General features: G+C 49.9%; 2 protein-coding genes across 4 annotated transcripts in view; one reads left to right on the top strand and one right to left on the bottom strand.

Moving 5' to 3' along the window:
• Positions 1 to 1,494, bottom strand: part of UBE2R2 (ubiquitin conjugating enzyme E2 R2) — a 254,116-nt gene extending 252,622 nt beyond the window's left edge. Inside the window, exon 1 of one of the 2 annotated variants that reach the window (XR_009346421.1) lies at positions 919 to 1,233. Coding sequence is in view for 1 of the 2 variants with exons in the window: in XM_059142393.1 (XP_058998376.1) it covers positions 919 to 1,095 (177 nt within the window). In the remaining variant the exon portion in view is untranslated. Of the gene's footprint in view, positions 1 to 918 lie in introns of both variants that reach the window. The other variant, XM_059142393.1, reaches the window with a different exon arrangement.
• Positions 1,495 to 11,803: 10,309 nt separating this feature from the next.
• On the top strand, positions 11,804 to 25,105 carry NOL6 (nucleolar protein 6). 2 transcript variants are annotated; one of them, XM_059142510.1, is made up of 26 exons: positions 11,804 to 12,123; positions 13,117 to 13,323; positions 13,399 to 13,515; positions 15,525 to 15,704; positions 16,779 to 16,947; positions 17,156 to 17,290; positions 17,375 to 17,538; positions 17,624 to 17,744; positions 17,950 to 18,008; positions 18,092 to 18,193; positions 18,403 to 18,518; positions 18,687 to 18,864; positions 19,246 to 19,368; positions 19,538 to 19,686; positions 19,842 to 19,917; positions 20,154 to 20,294; positions 20,438 to 20,555; positions 20,637 to 20,791; positions 20,895 to 21,058; positions 21,397 to 21,549; positions 21,784 to 21,881; positions 22,640 to 22,764; positions 22,890 to 22,979; positions 23,397 to 23,591; positions 23,711 to 23,812; positions 24,032 to 25,105. In XM_059142510.1, exons 1-26 carry the CDS (start codon positions 12,070 to 12,072, stop codon positions 24,179 to 24,181), a joined length of 3,441 nt encoding a protein of 1,146 aa, XP_058998493.1. In that variant the 5' UTR covers positions 11,804 to 12,069; the 3' UTR covers positions 24,182 to 25,105. The 2 variants fall into 2 exon arrangements, with proteins under 2 accessions (XP_058998493.1, XP_058998494.1); XM_059142511.1 differs by lacking the exon at positions 11,804 to 12,123 and adding an exon at positions 12,148 to 12,368.
• The last annotated feature ends 733 nt before the right edge of the window (positions 25,106 to 25,838 follow it).

The raw sequence follows: 25,838 nt of genomic DNA on the forward strand, positions 1-25,838 counted from the left end.
TTCTAAAATCATGGGTGCCTAAGGAACAGTCCTACTCAGTGAAAACCTCTCACCTCAGATACTTTTCATCTGTGAAACCACCCCATTCGCTAGAGCTAACCACCTGAGTAAAACGTTTCACTTCAGTCTTCCTGAAGTGGGAAACTATCAATCTTCCTACATAACATGTTCCACCGTCTGCAGATATTCCTACATGGCGGGGGGCGGGGGGGGGGGGCCAGTAAAGTTGGTGGCAGGGTGAGGACAAAGGGCATTCTGAAATACCACTGAAGTAAACAGAGAATGAGAACAGAGAGGGGGCTAAATTAGCGTTCCCTCAAGTAGAGAAAGGCAAGGCAACGCAGGCACCCTTGTTTACCACCCCTAGGGTCCTATTCATTACTGCCTACTGGAATGCGAAGTTGGAACTACCACCACGCCAGAAGCCCATCAAATCCTCAAAGTGTCAGGTCTCTAGGCAGCCTGTGAAATGACAGACTAGTACCCTTCCCCCACCCTCACCCCCCAAAAAAGAAAGATCCAATCCACTAAGCGCAGGTCACTCTGCCCTCTGGGGCAGTTCCAGCCGGCGCGGGGATGGGTTCTGATGCGAAAACGAGACAGGAAAAGACCACCTTTCTTCCCACACAGCCTCAGCTGGGGAAACAAAACAAAGACAGCCCTCCTCCTCCGGTAGCCACTACCCTAGCCAGTGAGGCTTTCCTATTTCCCGGTGCAGTCTGGCCTCCAGCCCCCGCCCCCATGACAAAGAAAAGGCACTTGGTGAGCAAGGCCTTCCTGCTTCCACGGATGGTGGGAGGGGGCTGCCAAGGTGAGGAGCCCCCTCTACATACTCGCGCTCACACTCTTGGCCCCACAAGCGGCGGGGAGCGGAGGCCTCCGCCTGGGGAAGCCTGCTCTGGGAGGGGGTAGGGGTACCTTGAAGTAGCCGCCTTCGTAGAGGGTGTTGGGGGGTCCGAAGATGGCAACCTCCCAGTTGTAGAGGTCGGACTCATCCACCAGGGTGATCCGGAAGCCCTCCACCGGCTCCTCCTGCAGGGATTTCAGCTCGAGCATCAGGGCCTTCTGCGAGCTGGTCATCTGCTGCTGGGCCATCGCGGCGGCGGCGGCGGCGCCGGGCCGGAGCCCCAGTCCTTTCGCACCCGCCGGGCCGGACGAGGCCCCTCCCCTCCGCTCGCCCTCCGCCGGGCCGCACCGGGCCCCTGTCTTCACACACCCGGCGGGCCGGACCAGGCCCCAGACGGCCCGTGGGCCCGCCCGGGTCCTCCTCACACACGACGCGGGCCGGGCCGGGCCCTTTTCCTCACACTCGGGCCAAGTGGGGGGAGGGGCCGAGGGAGTTAGGGGAATTCGCTCCCGGTCCCGGGCCTCCCCCCCCCCGGAGGGGGCCTCAACTTGACTGGGGGGGGGAGGGGAGAGGGGGTGGAAGCGGAGGAGGGCGGCGAAGGGCCGGCGATGGTGAGGGGAGGGGGCCGAGCCGGCCCGGGAGCGCCGCGCTCGCTCGCCCTCTCGTTCTCTTCAGGGGCTGCCGGGGCCGAAGGGCGCGCGGGGCCGGAGGGCGGGGAGAGCGCGGCGCGCGGGGGTCTCTCGGCGGCGGCGGCGGCGGCGGCGGCGACGGCGGCAGCGGCTGCGCGGGGGGAGGGGCGACGACGGAGGAGGAGGAGAAGAGCGAGAGAGCCTCGCGCCGCGGGAGCGACGGAGCCAAGAAGAAGGAGGGAGGGAGAGAGGGAGGAGGGGCGCGCGCCGGGAGGGAGGGCGGCTCTCGGAGGCGGGCGGCCAGACGCGCGTGCGCACGCCCCTCCCTCCCCCGCCCTCCTCGTCCTCCCCCGCCCTCCTCCGCTCGTTTCCCCGCCTCCTTTCTGCCACCCGGCGCGGTGGCGGCGCTTTGTGACGCCGACGCGTGTCCCCCGCCCTTAAAGGGCCAAGCTGCTGTGCCGATCGAGCGTAGCTCCAGGGGATGCCCTTGGCCCCAAAATGACTGTGTGCAGCTGGGCGCCGCGGTTCCTAGGGAGCTCCCAGGAAGGGACCACTGGTCCTAGAGCTGTCAGCGCCTTCCCTTCCACTCCCTATGCGTAGGTATCCACAGGCTTCCACAGCCATCCTCCGTGGAACCCTGGTCCTCTTCAGGCCTCTTCTCGTGACACAAAGTCGGCCGTCCCTGCACTCAGTAGGTGCTTGACACGAATATGCTGAGTTTATGCATCTTACCGGTGGGAAGAAGTGTCCCGACATACCTTGTGCAGGGCCCTCAAGCCCGTGTGTCCTTGGAGAGCAGTGTGTCACCCACCGGGGTGCGGTGGGGTGGGGTGGGAGAGCAGATTCCCATCCGAGAAATGGGGAAGGCAGATAGGCCAGCTTCTACTTCTCTTAACTACAAAGAGGAAGTTGTGGGAAATAAAGAGAGAAGTAGTAACGCGGACTAAACCTGGGTTCCTAGCCCTTCCCTGTGATTTGGGGCAAGTGCTCTAGGCAACCCTCAGTTATTTGTAAAATGAAGTACTATGGGAGCACCTGGCTGGCTCAGTCCCTGAGCATGCGACCCTTGATCCTGAGGTAGCAAATTCAAGCCCCACCTTGTGTGTAGAGATTACTTAAAAATAAAATCTTTAGGGACGCCTGGGTGGCTCAGTTGGTTAAGCCGCTGCTTTCGGCTCAGGTCATGATTCCAAGGTCCTGGAATCGAGTCCCACATCGGGCTCCTTGCTCGGCGGGGAGCCTGCTTCTCTCGTCGCTGCCTCTGCCTGCTTGTGTGTACTCTCCATCTCTGGCAAATAAATAAAAATCTTTTTTTTTTTTTTTTTTTTTTAAAGATTTTATTTATTTATTTGACAGAGAGAAATCACAAGTAGTCGGAGAGGCAGGCAGAGAGAGAGAGAGGGAAGCAGGCTCCCTGCTGAGCAGAGAGCCCGATGCGGGACTCGATCCCAGGACCCTGAGATCATGACCTGAGCCGAAGGCAGTGGCTTAACCCACTGAGCCACCCAGGTGCCCCAATAAAAATCTTTTAAAAAAATAAAAAAATAAAATAAATTAAAAAAAATCTTTAACGAAAAAAAAAATGTATTCACACACACGCAGGCGCTCTGTGGTTGAAATTTGACCCCTATAGATCTTTCAAATGGAAGGTCTGAGTGGAACTGAGGGACTTTTAAGATAATCTTAACTGAAGTGAGATGCGGAGACAGTCTTAAATCCTCATATTTAGAGAAGCCTGTTCTCTTGGGAAGGCATGTCCTGTGATAACCACTGAAACGTTTTCTTAGAGAAGTCAGGATACTGTGATAGTTCCACACATTTAGAATTTGAAGATCAAAAAGATCCTAAGTTCCAACCCTAGCCCCACCATTTACATTATCCATTCCTTATTCATCAACTTCTGTAATAAAGGGTTAATTACACCTAACTTAAACTATTGTAAATATTAAATGAGATCATCTATATACAGCATTTGACACAATGACTAGGACAGGGTAAATGATCCATAAGTAGGAACTTTAAAGAAAGAAAAAAAAATTGAACACATAGCTGTATTCTGCCTACCAGCCCTCAATCATTCTGACTTCCCTTCCTCTACCATTCAATTTAGGGACAAAAAGATTGCTAACCTGGGAACGTGGGAGATGATGTTGACACCTTTAATAACAAGGATGTGAGTAGACAAATAGGCAGAAAGTTCATCTTCAAAGCATTTCACCCTCATAAACTCACCACAGTCCCACCCTGACCCAGAAGATGGTGGATCCCTAGTCTAACCCACTGTAACATACACCTGACAGCCAGACCAAAAGCTGCTCCTTGAGTTCAAAAAAACTCACAAATTCCTAGTTAACATCTGCAATGATCAGGGCCCCAAGGTAGAGGGCTAATAAAGATGTATCTGTTGGAGGCTCATAACCTAATGTGATAATGAAGTGTGTACTAAGGTTCTCCATTCTCAGGTCAGAGGAAGTCTAGAATTTGCCTCATGCCTTTTTATCCTAGCAGGTAAGATATTGTTTATTAGTAGGTTGCAAGTGTGTCTTATTCATGCCTGGAATCACAGCAACCAGCACATTGTTTGAAACAAAGTAGACACTAAGTAATTGTTCTAGTGAGCTTACAGCCAAGAGCAGGAAAACAATCAGTAACAACAACAACAAATTGAACTCCACCCTCCACACCCATGTCTAATAGGACCTCTCAGACACCTAGTAGGTAGGTGCTCAAGATTATAAATTCCATAAGGATGACAGGTCTTGTTTATACAAGGTTCTTTTTTATATACAACCTACTACAGTGTTTGGCATGTTGTAGGTACTCAAAATATATTTGTCAGTTGAATGGATGGCAGAAACAGCTTCCTAGAGCTTTCCTATAGTGTTTTGTAATGAGAGGTAAAATGACTTGACTGATTGGTGCCCTCTGGTGGTAAAGAAAACAGGACACTTAACCTCCATCGGTAAGGCATCAGCTGATGCCCTTCAACCAGGGCTCTTTTTTTTTTTTTTTTTTTTTAAGATTTTATTTATTTGTTTGAGACAGAGAGAGAGAGAGAGAGAGGAGCGCACAGCACACAGCAGAGGGAGGGGCAGAAAGAGAGGGAGAAGCACTCTCCCCTCTGACCAGGGAAGCCCATCATGGGGCCCATCCCAGAACCCTGAGATTACCACCTGAGCTAAAGAAAGACATTTAACTGGCTGAACCACCCAGACACACCTCAACCAGGGCTCTTCTGAAGAATCGATTCTTTCTTCCAAAGAGAAAAGATATGGAAATATTGAGAGATAAATGAGAGGTAGGGGTGTTTGTTTTAGAGAGGTTAATTCTGACCTTATAGAATGACACGTTTTAGGGGACCAACTTTTTTTTTTCATACTGTGTATGTTAACACATGTAAGTCAAATAGTGCTCTTAAGGAGCTACAGTATTTCTTTAATAATAGCTAGAAAAAAAATAATATTTACTGTGCATCAGTATGTGACATGCTCTTTACAAGCAGTATCCTGTTTGTCAAAAAATCCATGACATCCATACCAGAACATCTGTTTTCCTGAGTATAATAACTTTTTTTTTAAGATTTTATTTATTTATTTGACAGAGAGAGATCACAAGCAGGCAGAGAGGCGGGCAGAGAGAGAGGGGGAAGCAGACTCCCCGCTGAACAGAGAACCTGATGCAGGGCTTGATTCCAGGACCCTGAGATCATGACCCGAGCTGAAGGCAGAGGCTTTAAACCACTGAGCCACCCAGGGTCCCCATTCCTGAGTATAATAACTTTTAGAGGGGAGCCTGGGTGGCTCAGTCGGTTAAGTGTCTGCCTTCAGCTCAGGTCATGATCCCAGGGTCCTGGGACGGAGCCCCACATTGGGCTCCCTGCTCTGCTTCTCTCTCTCCCACTCCATCTGCTTGTATTCCCTCTCTCACTCTCTCTTTTTCAAATAAATAAATAAAATCTTTAAAAAAAAAAAGATTTAGAAAGGTTAAGAAAGTTACCAAGGTCACCCAGTGCATAAATGTTAGAACCTGAAGTTGAACCTTGGCCATCCCACTTAAGCATGTCTGATTTTAACCAAAGTACTATAATATTCCTAATCTAACATGCCCACAACAATCTGTAAGTATCATATCACCACCAATGCTATATTGCAGTTATTTGTTTACATCTTTCTCCTGGACTCTGAGGAGCTCTTAAGAAAGAGCCATTCATTCATTGAACAAATATTTATTGAGCGCCTGCTATGTGACAGGCCCTATGCTAAATGCCAAGGATACAGTAGTGAATGAGATGGAAATGATTTAGTCATGCCCTCATGGAGTTTACATTCTAGTGGCTGACACTGAATCACACAAAAACAAGTAATTACTAGATAAATAATATCATTGCCAGTTTTGGTGAGTACTAATGAAGGTGATTAAAGTAGGGCCTAAAACTGAAAATTTGGGGGTGAATGCAATTTTACTTTTTTACTATTCTTTTTTGGGCAGGGGTGAATGCAGTTAAAAAAAAAAAAAAGATTTTATTTTATATATTTATTTTAGGGGGTGGGGCAGAGGGAGAGAGAGAATCTTTAGCAGGCTCTACTCCCAGCACTGAAAGCATTGCAGGGCTTGATCTCAGAACCCTGAAATCATGACCTGAGCCAGAATCAAGAGTCAGATGCTTAACCAACTGAGCCACCTGGGTGCCCTTCAAGATTTTATTTTTTTTTTTATTTTTATTTTTTTTTTTTTTAAGATTTTATTTATTTGACAGACAGATCACAAGTAGGAAGAGAGGCAGGCAGAGAGAGAGAGGAGGAAGCAGGCTCCCTGCTGAGCAGAGAGCCTGACGTGGGGCTCGATCCCAGAACCCTGGGATCATGACCCGAGCTAAAGGCAGAGGCTTTAACCCACTGAGCCACCCAGGCACCCCAAGATTTTATTTTTAAGTAATCACTACTCCCAATGTCACCTCAAATTCACAACCCCTGAGATCAAGAGTTGCCAGCTCTACCAACTGAGCAGCCAGGTGCACCAGGGGTAAATATAAATTTTAAATGAAGGCAGGAGAAAGGCAAAATAAGCCTCTTTGAGGTTACATTTAAATGAATACAGGGGTCAATGGCCTTCATATGCCCACCCTCTGCCCCAGATGGTGGATTATATGCAGCTGTGGCAGGAGGACAGGGAGTCCTAGTGTATTTTTTTGTTTGTTTAAGAAAAAGTTCCAAATCAGTAAAGTGAGTTTGTTTCTTTGTTTGGTTGGTTGATTTTGTATTTTTCTTTTTTCTTTTTTTTTTTTTTTTTTTTAAAGATTTTATTTATTTATTTGACAGAGAGAAATTACAAGTACACTGAGAGGCAGGCAGAGAGAGAGAGAAGGAAGCAGGCTCCCTGCTGAGCAGAGAGCCCGATGCGGGACTCGATCCCAGGACCCTGAGATCATGACCTGAGCCGAAGGCAGCGGCTTTACCCACTGAGCCACCCAGGCGCCCCTGTATTTTTCTTTTTTTAAATGAATCAATAGCAACATCCAGTTCTCCCAGGCTCTCTTTGCCTGCACCTGAGATGGTGGCAAGCAGGATCCTGGGGGCTAAGGCTGCAGCTCAGGGCAAAGCAGGACCAGATGTGGGTTTCCACCTTTGCTTGGCCTCAGGGCTGGCAACCAGATCCTGGAGCAACCCATCTGGTCTCTCGAATAAAGGTCAAATCTAGATTTTAAAAAAATGAGTAGAAAGACCAGCCTATAAAATGTGAGGGCAAGATCATAATTCCAGGTTTTTGACTTGTGATCATCATGTCTTATTTATCTCTTTATCCTTGAGACTGAACACAGTGCTTGCCATTTTTTTTTTAAAGATTTTATTTATTTATTTGACAGAGAGAAATTACAAGTAAGCAGAGAGGCAGGCAGAGAGAGGAGGAAGCAGGCTCCCTGCTGAGCAGAGAGCCCGATGCGGGACTCGATCCCAGGACCCTGAGATCATGACCTGAGCCGAAGGCAGCGGCTTAACCCACTGAGCCACCCAGGCGCCCAGTGCTTGCCGTTTCTTAAATGGCAACCAGTGTGGAATGAATGGTTGACTTAGCTCTCTGATCTTCCTCAGTGCTTGATCAGATTTCAACAGTGCGGCTTCCTCTACTCAGTCAATTCAAACCCAAATTATGCTTCAAGACTTAGCACAAACCCATCTCCTCCAGGAAACCTTCCTTAATCATCAAAACATTCTTTAACCATAAAGAAGGAAATCCTGCCTTTTGTGACAGTATAGATGAATACTGAGAGCATTATGCTAAGTGAAATAAAGTCAGGTAAAGACAAACGCTGTATGATCTCAACTATATGTGGAATCTAAAAAAGCCAAACTTACAGAGAGTATGTAAGTTTGCCAGGAGGTAAGGGTAGGAGAAAAGCCAAACTTACAGAGAGTATGTAACTTTGCCAGGAGGTAAGGGAGGGAGAAATGAAGACATGTTGGTTACAAGATACAATCTTCCAGGTATAAGAGGAATACATTATGGGGATCTAATGTACAGCATGGTGACAGTAGTTAACAATACTGTATTGTATACTTGAAAGTTGCTAAGAGAATAGACCTTAAATGTTCTTACCATAACAACAACAACAAATGGTAATTATGTGAGACAAAGGACGTGTTAAATGTGTTAACTAACCTTACTGTGGTAATCATTTTGTAACACATACATGTAACAAATTATCACCTTGTATACCTTAAACTTAAGGTTATTCAACAACTATATCTCAATAAAGCTGGAGGGTGGTCAAAACATTAAGCAAAAAGGATAGCAAGTTCAAAGGCCCAGAACAAAAAGCAAGATAAGTAGGGAAAATCCAATAGTTCAATGGTAAGAGAGAAGATTGGAAGGTTAACAGTGGCTACATCCTTTCACTCATTCATTCATTCAGTAAACATTTATTGAGTATTTACAGTGTGAATTTACAGTCAAGGATTAAGAGACAATTGATAAACAATCAAAACCTATTTAAAAAAAGAAAATAATGGGATCACAAGATAAGGGAAAACATATTTCAGATTAGATGGTAAGGGAAAGCCTAATTAAATAGGTGATACTTATCCTGACAACTGAAGGATGAAAAAGAGAAAAAGACAAGAAAAAGCATTCCAAGCAGAGCAAACAGCTTGGCTCAAGTTTCCGAGATGGGAAAAATGTGCTATAACCAGAGAATTGAAAGGCTTATTTTGCTGAAGTGAACAAGGGGTGGAGTATCAAAAAAAGGTTGAATGGGGTGCCTGGGTGGCTCAGTTTGAGCGTCTGACTTTTGATTTTGGCTTAGGTTGTGATCTCGGGGTCCTGGGATTAAGCCCTGAGCCCCAGTTGGGCTCCCTGCTCAGCTGGGAGTCAACTTGTCTCCCTCTCCTTCTGCCCCTCCCCCTGTTCTCTCTCTCTCTCTCTGTCAAATAAACAAATAAATCTTAAAACGAAAAATAAGAGGGATGGCATAACCAGTAAAGTACTTTATATAAACTCATATCTCATCCTAAGTACATCTGGGAGCCACTGCTGAGGTTTTGCTTTTTGTTTTTTGTTTTAAGCCGGCTCCATGCCGGGCATGGAGCCCAACATTGATAATGAAGGATAGTTGGAAGGCAGGCAGGTGGGGATAAGGCCCCTCCCACCAAAGAAAACCACCCTTCAAAGGATTTTACACACACCCTAGAAGGAGCCCTCCACCCTTTCCCATAGGACAAAAACCTGATTGGATAACAGGCACAGGGAGGGTTAATCAGATTAAAACAGCCTGCCAACAAGCCCATAAATACCCCTAAACTTAGACATTCTGGTGGTAACCCCTTTGGGTCCCCTCCCTCCTTGGGAGCTTTGTACTATCACTTTTCTATCACACAATAAACCTTACTTTGATACCCATCACTCTCTGGTTTATCTCTTCATTCTTCAAAGTGGCGTGATCAAGAACCAACGGAGAGAAAAATCCTACAACAGGGGGATTGAACTCAGGACCCTGAGATCAAGACCCAGGCTAAGATTGAGTCAGACTTTTAAGTAACTGAGCCTCCCAGGAGCCCAGGAGGGGTCACTGGTGAAGTTTTAAGAAGAGAGTGACATGGTAGAGTGACAGTTTTGGAACACTCATTTTGGCAACCACATGGAAAGGGCCCGAAGGAGGACAAGACCACTCTTGTGAAAAACTCCTTTAAAAAGCTATTGCATAAATTAATAAATTATTCCGTGCTATTAGAAGTCAGGGTAGTAGTTACTGTGGGGGCATAATGACTAGGTGGCAGAATAAGGGGAGATTCTAAAGGTTCAGGAAATGTTCTTTTCTGGGAGCTTGTTACATAGGTATGTTTCATATATGAATATTCAAGCTATACCCTTATGTAATTTTCTATATGTATATATGTAATTGTATATGTAATCATATGCTTATATAATTATATGCATAGATATAATTCTATATGCATGTGTATATATGTAACTTTTACATATGTATATTGTATATCACTTGTAATTACATATACACATATATACATATATATGTATACTGTATGAAAAAACTATTGAATGAAACTGTCCTGTACTCTTCAGAAGTGTTGTCATGAAAGACCAAAAAAGGGAGAGCTGGCAACTGTTCTTAGATTAAGACAGAGAAAAGAAACATGACAACCAAACTGATGCATGATATTGCATCAGGAAATAAAATGCTACTATGTAGGGACATCTGGGTGGCTCAGTTGGTTAAGCAGCTGCCTTTGGTGCGGGTTGTGATCCCAGCGTCCTGGGATCGAGTCCCACATTGGGCTCCTTGCTTAGCAGGGAGCCTGCTTCTCCCTCTGCCTCTGCCTGCCATTCTGTCCGCCTGTGCTCGCTCGCTCTCCCTCTCTCTCTGACAAATAAATAAATAAATCTTTAAAAAATAAAAAAGATAAAATAAAATGCTACTATGTAAAGGGCATTATTGGGATGATCAGTAAAATTTGAATAGTATTGAATCAAGCTTAAATTTCCTGAATTTTAGGGACGCCTGGGTGGCTCAGTTGGTTAAGCAGCTGCCTTCGGCTCAGGTCATGATCCCAGCGTCCTGGGATCGAGTCCCACATCGGGCTCCTTGCTCCGCAGGGAGCCTGCTTCTCCCTCTGACTCTGCCTTCCACTCTGTCTGCCTGTGCTCGTGTTCACTCCCTCTCTCTCTGACAAATAAATAAATAAAATCTTTAAAAAAAAAAAAAAAATTTCCTGAATTTTATAACTGGACTATGATTAGTCCTTGTTCTTATTAGATATAGGCCAAAGTATTCAGGGATGTGTGCAATTAATTCTCGAGTGGTTCGGCAGAATAGTATGTAAATACATAAAGACAAATTTGACAAAAGTTTTTCTTTTTTAAACATTTTTTTTTTTTTTAGAATTTATTTATTTATTTGACAGAGAGAGATCACAAGTAGGCAGAGAGGCAGTCAGAGAGAGGAGGAAGCAGGCTCCCCGCTGAGCAGAGAGCCCGATGCGGGACTCGATCCCAGGACCCTGGGATCATGACCTGAGCCGAAGGCAGTGGCTTAACCCACTGAGCCACCCAGGCGCCCCAAAAGTTTTTCTTTTAACTTAAGATTTTATTTATTTGAGAGAGAGCGAGCGCGCAACAGAGAGTGCACAAGCAGGAGGAGGGGCAGAGGGAGAGGGAGAAGCCAACTTCCCCAGAGCAGGGAGCCCCATGTGAGAATTGATCCCAGTGTCCTGAGAGCAAGACTTGAGCAGAAGGCAGATGCTTAAGCAGCTGAGTCAGGCGCCCAAGACAAACACTAAGTTATGATGGGTAGGTGAAGGATATATGGGAGCTCACTATATTATTATTAGAATATTTGGGTAGATTTGGAAAATTTAATAATAAACTGGAGAGAACGTATTATAATTTTACAATATAATTTATAATTATAAATATAATAGAAAATATAATATATGATTTCTATATAATTTATTATAACATAATAATATTTCTATTATATTTATATTATATTTATATATTTATATTTATATTATTCATATTATAATTTATAATATAATCACAGGATGATGTGACTTGGGACTAAATTTGACACTAAGGACAGAAAAGAATGAGTAAATTTAAGACATATTTTGAAGGTAGAACTGACAAAACTGGCTACTTGATAAGACGTAGTAGACGGGAAAAAAAGGACAGAAATCAACTAGCTCCACCCTTCGCCTTTCGACGCAACCTGCGGAAGTGAGGAAAAGAGAGCGACTGATAAACTGAAGGCAGGCTTCCGGTCTGGCGTCGCAAAGAGACCGTAAATGGGAGAATCCAGTTTGGCCCCTCCCCCATGATGGGCGGTCCTGGGGAGTGACAGATGCCAATGGCCAGCGATTCTTCCGGCACTCACCTAATGGCTCTGGAACTGGGCGGAGTCCTGCGGCACGAGGCTTGTCCCCACGCGGTGCAGGGAGTTTACTGCAAACCGTCGGCAGTTTTGTTGCCAGGCTTCTGTAATTCTGCGGGGGGCTTGGGTACTTTTGCCAACGTGGGAAGAATTTGTGCGGAGTACGCAGGCTTTGAATCCGAAGTGCTGGAGCAAGACCTGGACCCAGAGTTATGGGGCCGGCGCCCACGGGAGGGCAGGATCGCGGAGCTGCTGGGGAGCCAGAGGTGGGTGAGCTGTATGGGAGGAAAGAGGACTTTCCGCGTGCCAGAGGTGGCAGAGACTGGCAGTTCGCTGACGAGGGGCGCGAAGGCGGTCGCTTCTGGAAGAGCCTTATTCCATCACGTTTCCAGTCTGGGGCACCGAGACCGCCAGGGGAGACGGAACCTAGCGTTATTTGGATAGAAGCAGTAAAGCTTATTAAAGCCTACTCCTTCGAGAACTATGCACTTGGAAGTTGAGACCAAACCAGGTCATTTTCCTAACCAGGTCTTCCTCGTCATTGTGTGAGATCTAACCTTTTGTGCCCGGTTCTGTGTTCGCCGCTTTAACAGGGCACAGGGTGGTGCTTCTGGAACCCTTCAGTAGAGCTCTCACCCGTGTGGGACCGTGGAGTGGGGGCGGGGCCCAGGGCTGTAGGGCAGAAGGTTTGGGATCCTACAGACCAGGCTGTGAAGCCTGCTTACAGTATATGCATACTAACTGTGGAACCTTGAGCTCAGGGGCTCCTTTCAAGTGTGTATTTTCTTTTGGGATTACTGAGGATTGGATGACTTACTGAGTATATTTTACAGAGGCTACTTATACTGATGTAGTCTATAGTCAGGCTTCCTGGCAGGGGTAGAGCCTGAGCAAGAGTGGAGGTGGCATTTGCAGATTCCCAGGACTAACTGAGCAGAAGAGGAAGCTCCCTGGTGCATAGTACCGAAAATACAAGGAGCTCAAGCATTGCTTAGGCTCATTCAACTACTAACCCTACGAACTCCAGGCAGGGCTTCATGCTTGTGCTGTCACATAGAGGAGCCCTCAACTCAAGGTATTTTCAGCCTAGAGCTCAGTAATGTTCTTCTAAGTAATGATAATCCTGAGTTTTACAGTTGGACTCCCATTCAAAAGAGTGAACAGGAGCCTGTGAAGATTCTGCCCACATGCTATCAAGGTGGCACTTCAGGCAGTGGATGCTGTGACCTCACAGTGGCTTCTCTCCTCATTGGCCACAGGAGATGAAACCAGCTCCAGAAAGCACAGGCAAGGAGGGAAAGAAGGAGTCCTCAAAGAAGCGTAACTTGGGGGGGCCTCCAGTGGAGGGCCTCCTGCAGCCAGTGAAGCTTAGCCGGGCAGAACTGTATAAGGAGCCCACCAATGAGGAGCTGAATCGGCTTCGGGAGACTGAGAGTCTCTTCCATTCCAGCTTGCTTCGCTTACAGGTACTATTGGGTGGCTGGGGCTTTGGTTAGATGGTGGGCCCGGAACCCTGATGCTGAACGACTCTGTTTTTTCAGGTAGAGGAGCTACTAAAGGAAGTGAGGCTACCAGAGAAGAAGAAGGAGCGGATTGATACTTTCCTACGGGAGGTCAACCAGCGGGTCCTGAGGGTGCCCTCAACTACTAAGACAGAGGTGAAGAAATGGAAAGCCCCGGAGAGGTCCTCAGTGTGGGGATCTGAAACAGGGCCTCCTCTTCTCCAGAGGGGGTGGGGTGCTAAGGAGCTCATTTTCGCTGCCAGGAGGCTCAACTGAAAGTCCAGTCAGCCATGTGTTCATTTGTTCAGCAAACACTTAGTTCCTTGCAGTACTTGTATTCTTAGGATACATTAGTGAACAAAGTGGTCTGTTTTCTAGTGTTGGACTGAGAGATAGTAGATAATAAGCATGGCAGGTAAACCGTGTGGCAATGTTAGAAAGTGGTAAGCACTATGGGCAAAGGAGAAAGTAGGGTAAGGTAAGGGAATTGTGGGGATATCAGAGGATGGGAGTGGTCTGCAACTTTAAATAGGGTGGTTCAGGTAGGCCCCATTGAAGTGACATTAGTGTGAAGATTTGAAGGAAGTGAGTCAGCCATATGGATACCTAAGGGAGGAAGAATGTGCCAGGAAGGGGAAACAGTCAACACAAAGGCTCAAATGTAGGAGTAAGTCTGGTATATTCCTTGGATTGAAAGAGGAGAAAATAGGAGATGAGTTCAGAAAGGCAATGGGGGAAGGAGGCATTTCACGGAGGGCCTTATATGTAGAAATAAGGACTTTGGCTGTTGCTCTGGATGAAATGAGAAACCACCGATGGGACATTTTTTGGTAGAGCAGTGATGTGATCTAATTCCATTAAAAAAAATTTTTTTTTTTAAAATATTTTATTTATTTATTTGACAGACAGATCACAAGTAGGAAGAGAGGCAGGCAGAGAGAGAGAGAGGAGGAAGCAGGCTCCCTGCAGAGCAGAGAGCCTGATGTGGGGCTCGATCCCAGGACCCTGGGATCATGACCTGAACTGAAGGCAGAGGCTTTAACCCACTGAGCCACCCAGGCGCCCCTCTAATTTCATTTTTAAAAACGTTCTCAGGGTGCCTTAGTAGCTCAGTTGGTTAAGCCACTGCCTTTGGCTCAGGTGGTGGTCCCGGAGTCCCAGGACTGAGTCTCACATCAGGCTCCCACTCAGACTGTTGTGTTAGTAGAATGCAGGAACGCGTGAGTGGCTCAGTTGGTTAGGTATCTGCCTTTGGCTCCCGTCATGATCCCAGGGTCCTGGGATCCAGTCTTGCATCGGCCTTCTTGCTCATAAGGGAGCCTGCTTCTCCCTGACAAATAAAATCTTTTTTTTTTTTTTTTTTAAGATTTTATTTATTTATTTGATAGAGATCACAAGGAGGCAGAGCAGCAGGCAAAGAGAAAGAGGAAGGGAAGCAGGCTCCCTGCCGAGCAGAGAGTCCAATGCGGTCCTGGGCTCAATCCCAGGACCCAGGGATATGACCTGAGCCAAAGGCAGAGGCTTTAACCCACTGAGCCACCCAGGTGCCCCTGACAAATAAAATCCTAAAAAAAAAAAAAAAAAAAAAAAAGTAGAATGGCGGTAGATAAAGATAAAATCAGGGAGACTAGTTAGAGACCTATTATGTGGTGATCCCCAAGAAAGTGGTAGTATCTCAGACTAGGATGGAGAAGTAGAGAAGTGGTCAGTGTCTAGATGCTCTTGAAAGTGGAATGGGTGTTCTTTTTTTTTTTTTTTTTTAAAGATTTTATTTATTTATTTGACAGAGAGAGATCACAAGTAGGCAGAGAGGCAGGCAGAGAGAGAGAGGAGGAAGCAGGCTCCCCGCCGAGCAGAGAGCCCGATGTGGGACTTGATCCCAGGACCCTGAGATCATGACCCGAGCCGAAGGCAGCGGCTTAACCCACTGAGCCACCCAGGCGCCCGGAATGGGTGTTCTTAATGGAGATGAGTGAAGGTGATTTAAATGTTTTGGGCTTGAACAACTGGTATGAAGTTGCCTTAATAAGGAGGATATGTTTACAGAAAGACTAGGAGTTTTCAAATATGTTGAAGTGTTTAATTTCAGATGTCTACTAGACGTCAAGGGGGACATGTCAGAAAGGCAATCAGATTAATATGTATCACTGTCTCTGTCCCCACAGCTGACTGACCAGACCTGGCTCCCAGCTGGGGTTCGAGTACCCCTCCACCAAGTGCCCTATCCCGTGAAGGGCTGTTTCCGCTTCCTGCCTCCAGCCCAGGTCACTGTTGTGGGCAGCTACCTTTTGGGTACCTGCATCCGGCCGGACATCAATGTGGACATGGCAGTGACCATGCCCAGGGTGAGGTCCAGTATTTGGGTGATGAGGGACCTTTTCCTTGACCACCTGCAAATTCCTGGGTCCCTCTTTCTTTCCCATTTGCCACTTGCCAGGAGGTTGAAATCTGAACTGGAAAAAGGGCAGAGGTGCCTGGGTGGCTCAGTTGGTTAAGTGTCTACCTTCAGCTCAGTCATGATCCCAGGGTCCTGGGATTGAGCCCCACATTGGGCTCCCAGCTCAGTGAGGAGCCTGCTTCTCCCTCTCACTCCTGTTCATGCTCTCGCTCTCTCAAATAAATAAAATCTTAAAAAAACAACAAACAAACAAAATTTGTTCTTTTGCTGTCCTCTTGAGGGCAGCTTAAATGTGCCCTTGGATCAGTTGCTGCTGTTTGGAACTTTGCGTTGCTTGTCTGAGAGCTAAGTATATTGTTGTTAGCCCTGGTTCAGATGCGTTCCTTGTCTGAGAGCTAAGTATATTGTTGTTAGCCCTGGTTCAGACACTCTGGCCAGGAAGGATCCCTGAGGTTTCTTTTTCTTTCTTTCTTTCTTTCTTTTTTTTTTTTTAAAGATTTTATTTATTTATTTGTCCGAGAGAGAGAGAGCGAGAACGGGCACAGGCAGACACAGTGGAAGGCAGAGTCAGAGGGAGAAGCAGGCTCCCTGCGGGGCAAGGAGCCCGATGTGGGACTCGATCCCAGGACGCTGGGATCATGACCTGAGCCAAAGGCAGCTGCTTAACCAACTGAGCCACCCAGGCATCCCATTTCTTTCTTTCTTTTTTTTTTTTAAATTTTGTTTATCTATTTGGCACAGAGAGAGAGATCAGACAGAGTAGACAGAGAGGCAGACAGAGAGAGAAGGGGAAGCACGCTCCCCGCTGAGCAGAGAGCCTGATGTGGGGCTCAATCCATGGACCCTCAGACCATGACCTGAGCTTGAAGGCAGAGGCTTAACCCTCCGAGCCACCCAAGTGCCCCAGATATCTCTGAGGTTTCTAACTGTGATTCACCTTGGCTTCATCCTGCACCCCCAGCTCTCTAACAACTAGCAGTTAAGTGCCTGGTCATCTCTCCCTTCTTGTGACCCTCCCCAGGAGATCCTACAGGACAAGGATGGGTTGAACCAGCGCTACTTCCGCAAGCGCGCTCTCTACCTGGCCCATTTGGCTCACCATCTGGGCCAAGACCCCCTCTTTGGCAGTGTTCGCTTCTCCTACACCAACGGCTGCCACCTGAAACCCTCATTGCTTCTTCGGCCCCCTGGTGAGAGGCACACACTGGGCCAAAGGCAAAGTCTGGGGTGACAAATCTAGTGGGGAAGGGGCGGGGACCTCAAGTCCAAGGTGAGTGGTTTGGGCCTCAGGTTTGAAGGACAGATTCTAAGGTGGGAGAAGGGCGTGGGCCCTCACGTAGGAGGAGGGTGGTACAGGGCACCCCCTGGCAGGATCTCAGCCCTCCCTGTCTCCCCCAGGGAAGGATGAGCGCCTGGTCACCGTACGTCTGCATCCGTGTCCTCCACCTGACTTCTTCCGCCCCTGCCGCCTGTTGCCGTCTAAGAACAACGTGCGCTCTGCCTGGTACCGAGGGCAGAGTTCCCCAGGGGATGGTAAGCAGGCAGTGGTATCAAGGTAGAGCTGAAGGGAAGGATGTTGTGGGGATTTCTCCTCCCAAGGCTTCCCCTCTCCCACAGGTAGCCCGGAGCCTCCCACCCCCCACTATAACACGTGGGTCCTGCAGGACATGACCCTTGAGTCCCATATGCAGCTGCTGTCCACTGTGCTGGGCTCAGCCTTGGGGCTGAAGGATGGTGTGGCACTTTTGAAGGTCTGGCTGCGGCAGCGGGAACTGGACAAGGTGAGCTGGGAGTGACGCAGCCTCCCTGCTTCTCTGGGTGGCGGGCTGGCCCTAAGCTTGGCCTCTCTCTCCATCTCATTTTCAGGGCCTGGGAGGGTTCAGTGGGTTCCTTGTCTCCATGCTGGTTGCCTTCCTTGTGTCCACACGGAAAATCCACACCACTATGAGTGGCTACCAGGTCCTGAGGAGCGTCTTGCAGTTTCTGGGTAAGGTGGCTAAGGATTCCACTCTTCCTGTGAGTCTCTCATCCTACCAGGGATCATTCAGTTTGTTGCCATCAGACAGTTGAACAAACTGAATTCTGGAGGCAGGCAGTTGTAGTCACCTGACCAGAGGGACAGTGTCATTAGGGCTGGGTCCCCTGGGAAGAAGATACTGTCTGATACACCCATCTTCTCTGGCTCACTTCAGCCACCACAGATTTGACAGTCAACGGGATCAGTCTATGTCTCAGCTCAGATCCCTCCTTGGTGAGTGGGGCAGGGTTGGGTCTGGACAAGGAGGCTTGATGGTAAGGCCCCAACCCTAACTGATTTCTCTCTGTGCCTCCAAGCCGGCCCTGGCTGACTTCCACCAGGCCTTCCCTGTTGTCTTCCTGGACTCCTCAGGCTTTCTCAATCTCTGTGCTGATGTTACTGCCTCTACTTACCACCAGGTACCAATCCAGTCGTCTCCTACTCCTGGGTACCCCTCAATGTCCTGGTCCAGATTCTTTCCCTTCTGCCAGTCCCAGAGCCCCAGAAACTCCTCTCCAAAGAGCTTAGGTCAGGCATATCTCTTGGTCTGAGCCCTCAGGTCAATGAAGAGAGAGGTAGAGTGGTGATAGTTTCACATGTGAGTTCCCTGTTTATCCTGTGTCCCCAGGTACAGCATGAGGCACGGCTGTCTATGGCATTGCTGGACAGTAGAGCTGATGACGGATTCCAGCTTCTGTTGATGACTCCCAAACCCATGATCCGGGCTTTTGACCATGTCTTGCAGTAAGTTTAGGGGTGGCAGGCTATGTCAGTGGGGCCTTTTCCCCTGGGGCTGCAGTGATGGGGCAGATGTGCTCAGGCAGATGTTAAGATCTTCCTTGTTTTGAGGGGGGTGGTCTTTGGGGTCAGCAGCACCTCATTCTGTCTCTTTGTCCCTCTGTGCCCCTCTAGCATCCATCCATTGAGTCGCCTACAAGCAGCATGTCACCGGCTAAAGCTGTGGCCAGAGCTGCAGGATCTTGGTGGGGACTATGTTTCTGCTGCTTTGGGCTCCCTGACCACGCTCCTGGAGCAGGGTCTGGGGTCCCGTCTGCACCTGCTGGCCCATTCTCGGCCCCCAGTGTCAGAGGTGAGGTGCTGTGGGGGTGGGGAGTTTGTGGGCTTAAGGAGGACTAGATCCAGAGTCCCATGGGATACAAAAGACACCATTCCTCTAGCTAGATCTACCTACCTACCTTTCTATATTTCTTCTTTCTTTCTTTTTTTAATCCATTACAGACAGAGAGTGTGTGCAAGCAGGGGGAGGGTCAGAGGCAGAGGGAGAAGCAGGCTCCTCACTGAGCGGGGAGCCCAATGTGAGGTTTGATTCCAGGATCCTGGGATCATGACCCAAGCTGAAGGCAGACACTTGACCAACTGAGCCACCCAGGTGCCCCTAGATCTTTAGATCTGGGTTTTCGATCAAGCGGGGGCATTCTTGAGTTGAGCTTTGCCTTTTTATACCCTTCAGTGGGACCTCAGCCAAGATCCACCAAAGCACAGAGACTCTGGGACCCTGACCCTGGGATTGCTCCTCCGGCCTGAGGGGCTGACCAGTGTCCTTGAGCTGGGTCCAGAGGCCAACCAGCCTGAGGTGAGGAGCTGTGGGGTCTGGGGATGATTTGGGCCTGTCTTGAGAAGTCCAAGCTGTGCGCTGGCAGAAGTGTGGATTATCCTTATGCCGCTTAGATTGCAGTCTTTCAGGGGTTTCTGATAGAGCCCATCTTTGTTGATTTCTCCTACCACCCATTGCCTTTCCTCAGGCTTCTGACTTCCGCCAGTTCTGGGGATCTCGCTCAGAGCTTCGGCGTTTCCAGGATGGAGCCATTCGGGAAGCTGTGGTTTGGGAAGCAGGCTCTATGGCCCAGAAGCGCCTTATTCCCCACCAAGTGGTCACCCACCTCTTGGCACTGTGAGTCTTAGCATCTGGATGCCGGGAAGTAGCCATGGATTGGGGAGCCTTTTAGGAGAGTCTGGCCTAGGCTTTGGGCTGAGCAGCTAAAGTCCAGTCGCTTATTCCAGTAGCCTCAATGCCCACACTGAGTCTGTGCTATGCCCCTTTCCCAGCCATGCCAACATCCCAGAGACCTGTGTCCACTATGTGGGGGGCCTTCTGGACACATTGATCCAAAGCCCAAAAGAGGTAAGGGTTGTGTGTCAGGGCTGGGGTCAAGGTGGAGGGTGGTTGCTGAGCAGCCTGTGGGGTGGAATTAAGTAGCTATACCTGAGCCAGACTGTACTTCCCATAGTGTCCAGCAGAGGGGATGCTGGCTCTACCACAGCCTTAGCTGTGGTAAAATCCCAGGTGGGTGGGGGTGGAGTGGGGGAGGGGGATGGGTTCCTAGGGTCCTGGTCTCCTGACTGTATTCTCCTTCTTAGACCTCCAGCACAGGTGAGGAGGCCCTGGCAGCAGCTGTGCGTTGCTATGATGACCTCAGTCGCCTCCTGTGGGGGCTGGAAGGTCTCCCGCTGACTGTGTCTGCTGTGCAGGGAGCTCACCCAGTGCTGCGGTATACTGAGGTGAGGTGCAAGGGGACAGGGAGCCCTTTCTGCTTGGTGACCCCTTCGCCTCTGCCCCACCCACCCAGTATTGCCCCTTTCCAATTCCCATGTTCACTCTCCCCCTGTCTCAGGCCCCTTCCTCAGCCCTACTTCTTCCATAGGTGTTTCCACCTACCCCAGTCAGGCCAGCCTACTCCTTCTACGAGCAGCTTCGAGAGCGGGCCTCGCTGTTACCCCGGCCTGACAAGCCCTGTCCAGCCTACGTGGAGCCCATGACCGGTGAGGATCCTCTTGGGAGGGATGAGATGAAACTTTCCCACTCCAGCCCACAGTCTCGAGAACTCTTACTTTTCTTCCTAGTGGTATGTCACCTGGAGGGCAGTGGTCAGTGGCCACAGGATGCTGAGGCCATACGGCGGGTCCGAGCTGCCTTCCAGCTGCGCCTGGCAGAGCTGCTGACACAACAGCACGGGCTGCAGTGTCGTGCCACGGCCACACACACAGACGTCCTCAAGGTTAGGCTGGTGCAGGGTCAGGAGGCCCCAGGGAGGGAGGAGATGGGGTGTGAGGGTGCTCCAGGCTGACCTGGATCTCTCACCCCATCCCCTCTTCCACCAGGATGGGTTCGTGTTCCGGGTTCGTGTGGCCTATCAGCGGGAGCCCCAGATCCTGAGGGAAATGCGGAGCCCTGAGGGGATGATCTCCTTGAGGGACACACCTGCCTCTCTCCACCTCGAGAGGGAGACGAGGCACTTGCCCCTGCTCACCAGCGCCTTGCATGGGTATGGCCCTGTCTGAGAGGCCAGATGTTATAATAGAGACAGGAGTTATGGAGTCAGGCAAATTCTAGAACCTTCGCCCTGCCACTACACTGGCTATGTCCTTTTTGGGCAGGGCAGGCCCTCTGCTCCGGCCTTATTTCTTCTCATGTGTAAAATGGGAATTTTAGAGGACCAACCTGTTGTCATTAGATAGGGGTATGTGAGATTCTGTATAGAGTGTGTTAGCACAGAAGGAGACTTCAGGGAAAGGTTGAGTGGAGAGTGGTGGTGGAGATGAAGTACTGTTCTAGGGCCCTGATGTCCTGAGGCTCATTGCCACTACTCTTCCCCATCCGCAGGCTCCAGCAGCAACACCCAGCCTTCTCAGGTGTGGCGCGGCTGGCCAAGCGGTGGGTACGTGCCCAGCTTCTGGGTGCAGGGTTCACGGACGAAAGCCTGGACCTGGTGGTTGCTGCTCTTTTCCTGCATCCTGAGCCCTTCACCCCTCCCAGGTGATTCTCTCCATCTTTACCTTAGACAGAAAGTTCCCCTTGGGGCCGGCTTTCATCCCTTAAGCTATACCTTCAGTCCGAATGGGAGAAGGTAGTTGAAATAGGTGACAGAAGGGGTTCTGAGACACCCTCCACCCCCTAATCCCTGCCAAGGGGTCTAGGTTGTCTAGACCACTGGGTGAGCCTTGGAATGTGTGGTTGGGCCCAAACTCTTTGCTCACTTTTTTTTCTCAGCTCCCCCCAAGTCGGCTTCCTTCGGTTCCTTTTCTTGGTATCGACCTTTGATTGGAAGAACAACCCTCTTATTGTCAACCTCAACAACGAGCTCACTGGTAAGTGGTAGGACTGGGGTCAGACTACTGCAGGAAAGACGGCTTATGGATTGCAGAGTAGGGCACATGAGGTTCTCCCTGTCAGTCTGTGAGGTGCCTTTATGTGTGTGTGCCCAACCTTTCCCGGATATTTGTGCTTGACCCCAGTGGCCTTGGTGTGGGGGAATTACTAGGAAGAAGAGGCCCAGTCCAAGTCTTTAGGGAGTTCTGAGGCTGGAGAGCTATGGTTTGCTCACACGATGATCAGAAACAGAATGGGCTAAGGGTGGTAAGCAGGCTACCTGGTGGGGGCTGTGAAGGGAAGAAGGGAGTAGAAGGGGACACTGAATGCTGGGTCAGAAGTCTTGTGTGGAGCAGGAAAGGGCCCAGATTAGATGCCCAGACCTCTTGGGGAGTGGGGGTGATGATTTCCAGTTGTAACATGAGGAGCTCCTGGTCCCAGCAGAGAGGAGGGTGTCAGCTTCCTAATTCCCCAGGTGTGTGGGAGCATAGGGTGGGAGGGGGTCAGGGGCAGGCCTCAGCTTGTGCAAGCCCGGAAACTAGACTGGGGTGCCAGGCAGTGGAAAATTCTGCCTCTGGGCCGAGCTTGGGAGTTTAGTGCCCCACCCAACAGGGGCAGACATGGTGTCCTTTTCATTGCTTTTGTCTGTTGGGGGAGGGCCATCAGAAAATCCCTGCGATGGGCCAGCAGAAGACCTGGGGCTGTAGAACATGTCGGGAAAGGAGCAGGCTGACCCAGGACCCCGTCTTGTTCACAGTGGAGGAGCAGGGAGAGATCCGCAGTGGCTTCCTGGCAACTCGGACACAACTCCCGGTCATGGTCATCATTACACCCCAGGATCGTAAAAACTCTGTATGGACACAGGATGGACCCACGCCCCAGGTGCAATCCCATTCCTACTTCCAAATTTGTGTTTTTCTTCCCCTAAGGAAAAAGTAGGCCCAGTCCGACCGCAGAGAGACCCGTGGTTAGGTCTGATCTGTTTGCTGTATGTGTATCCCCTCTAGATTCTACAGCAGCTTGTAGTCCTGGCCGCTGAGGCCTTGCCTGTCCTAGAGAAGCAGCTAATGGATCCCCAGGGGCCTGGAGACATCAGGGTAAGCCCCTGACCAAGAGTGGCTCTGGGGTTCTGGGGAGTCTGCCTTTGAACATTGGAAGTCTGGAGGTGTGGGGGCCCTCACTGGATGCTCTGTCTTCTTGTTTGGTGAGACTGAATCCACAGAAGGCATCAGAGCTGCCCACGGTGCCTGACAGTGCTGGAGCCTGCAGGACAACCAGGGTCCTGGCTCTCTCCAGGCTGCATACCTCTAGCCTCTGCTCCTCCTGAGAGGGTGAAGCTGACCCCAGCTGGGGCTTGGTGTTCCCACCTTCAGATGAGCATTTGGGCCCATATTGGGGGGTGGGTAGTGACAGACAAAAGAGGAGGAGGAAACCGAGGTGGGCATGTAGGAGGCTTTGTGGTCCACCTCTCAACTCCCAGTGGGCACTGCTGACCCTGTCCTACCCTTCCTTAGACGGTGTTCCGGCCGCCCTTGGATTTGTATGATGTGCTGATCCGCCTTTCTCCCCGCCACATCCCCCGGCACCGCCAAGCCGTGGACTCGCCAGCTGCCTCCTTCTGCCGTGGCCTGCTCAGTGAGCCAGGGCCAACTTCCCTGATGCCTGTGCTGGGCTATGATCCTCCTCAGCTCTATCTGGCACAGCTCAGGGTAGGCCCTAAGGGACTGACTAAACTTGGGGAGGGGACTTCCAAGTGAACCTGGGGCCATGGAGGTGATTCTCAGGTGTCCAACACCTGTAGTCTTATCTGTGTCCTGCCCTTTCCTAGGAGGCCTTTGGGGACCTGGCCCTTTTCTTCTATGACCAGCATGGTGGAGAGGTGATCGGTGTTCTCTGGAAGCCCAGCAGCTTCCAGCCCCAGCCCTTCAAGGTGTGCTGGCTGGTGAAACGTGTGTTCGTGAGTGTGTGCTTACAGTTCCTTGTGGGCACGCCTGTCTGTATGTGGCGTGCTCTCTGAGTGACCGTGGGTCAGGTGTGGAGCACGTGTCTTGCATGTCTGTCTCCACTACTGCTGTTCCCCTCCGCTGCCCATGTGTTGTCTCTTGTGTACCTTTAGGACACTCAGTCCACATTTCTCTGCTTCCCCTAGGCCTCCAATGTGAAGGGGTGCATGGTGACGTCTCGAGGTGGGGAGCTGGTGATGGTGCCCAATGTGGAAGCAATCCTGGAGGACTGGGCCATCCTCGGTGAAGGCCTGGTGCAGGCCGTGGAGGCCCGAAGTGAGAGGTGGACCGTGTGATCTCCAGCCCTAGGAGCAAGCTGTAGGTGACAGCTGGACTTCAAACCTCTGGAATGGCATGACCTCCACCCTTGCCACATATGGATCCTTCGTGGAGTACCTGCCAGTCTGAACGCACTGAGATGTTCCCCCAAAGAAGCCCTGCCCCAATTTTCTGTCTGATGCCTCAGCACTGGGGCAGGGGCCTGGGATCCTAGAGAGTTCCCTGGGCCTGTCTGAACTCCCAGAAGAGGAGGGTGAGCCAGCTCAGAGAGGGAGCTAAATGAACCCAGAAGATCCATCTACCTGTCAGCCCTGGCCTGGGCTTCTTTTTATCTTCCTAGGATGTTTCCAGAAGCTTGGAGAGGAGGACATGTGTCCAGGGCTGAGGCTCTGTCTCCTTCCTGTTGCCAGGACATGTGCCTAGATCTTACAGTATGCCCTTCAGTGTAGGGTCTGAACTTTAAATAGGGCCCAGAGGGGGACAGCTGGTCCTCTAGTCCAGGAAAGCTGCAGAGAGCACCTGTGCTGTGCTGGCTGCTCAGTGTCTCAGTCCCTCTGGCTCTGTGCCTCTGCCCGTTCATGTCACAAACTGCCCCCACCTCGTCCCTGCAGCGGGCGTGCAGAGGAGAGCAAGACCCTGATCCTGCTCTCCAGGAGCTCTCCATATGGGGGGCGGGTAGTGGGGTTGCTGCCTCCTTTCAGCCCAGTACACACCCCCTTCCGGCAGCCTCTCCCTTCTCCATCTCCCCTAATCCTGGATGTTTTATAGACTCAGCTCAAATAGTGCTTCCTCCAACCCTTCTCACACCCCCAGCCTGAGGTGCTCTTTTCTCTGAAACATTGGAGCAGTTTTTGTGTGTTCAGCTTACTTGGTGGTCACATTCAGTGGCATGCACCCTTCTGTTGTCTTAAACTTGGATTTTAAATTAAATTACTTTTGGGCACCTGGGTGGCTCAGTGGGTTAAGCCGCTGCCTTCGGCTCAGGTCATGATCTCAGGGTCCTGGGATCGAGTCCCGCGTCGGGCTCTCTGCTCAGCGGGGAGCCTGCTTCCCTCTCTCTCTCTCTGCCTGCCTCTCAGTGTACTTGTGATTTCTCTCTGTCAAATAAATAAATAAAATCTTAAAAAAAAAAAAAAAAAAAGATGACAGCCATCACTTTAAAAAAAAAAAAAATAAAAAATAAATTAAATTACTTTTGGGGCACCTGGGTGGCTCAGTTGTTAGGTGTCTGCCTTTGGCTTAGGTCAGGATCTCAGGGTCCTGGGATCGAGTCCCATGTTGGGCTCCCTGCTCAGCAGGAAGCCTGCTTTTCCCTCTTCCGCTCCTCCTGCTTGTGTTCCCTCTCTTGCTGTGTCTCTGTCAAATAAATAAAATCTTAAAAAGAAAAAAAAAATCACTTGCTTTCCCCATGTTCTTGGCTCTTCTGCTTTCTTCACATGGTTTTAACCTTGTCTTCTACACATAAGCTCTTTGGGGGCACGTGACATGTAGAGTTCTTGGTGCCTTTGTGGCACCGAGGACAGCGCTGTGCTCAAGAAGGGTACAGATGTGTACAGAGGGCTGATGGGAGCAAGCACCAGACTTCAAAGAAAATCACGATTTTTACTCTGCCTAGAATGCGTGGGGTGGTGATGGTGAGCGGATAGTCATAGAGGGCTTGGTAAATGCTGGGTG

This window comes from Mustela lutreola, chromosome 12, assembly GCF_030435805.1.
Source record: "Mustela lutreola isolate mMusLut2 chromosome 12, mMusLut2.pri, whole genome shotgun sequence".
NCBI lineage: Eukaryota > Metazoa > Chordata > Mammalia > Carnivora > Mustelidae > Mustela > Mustela lutreola.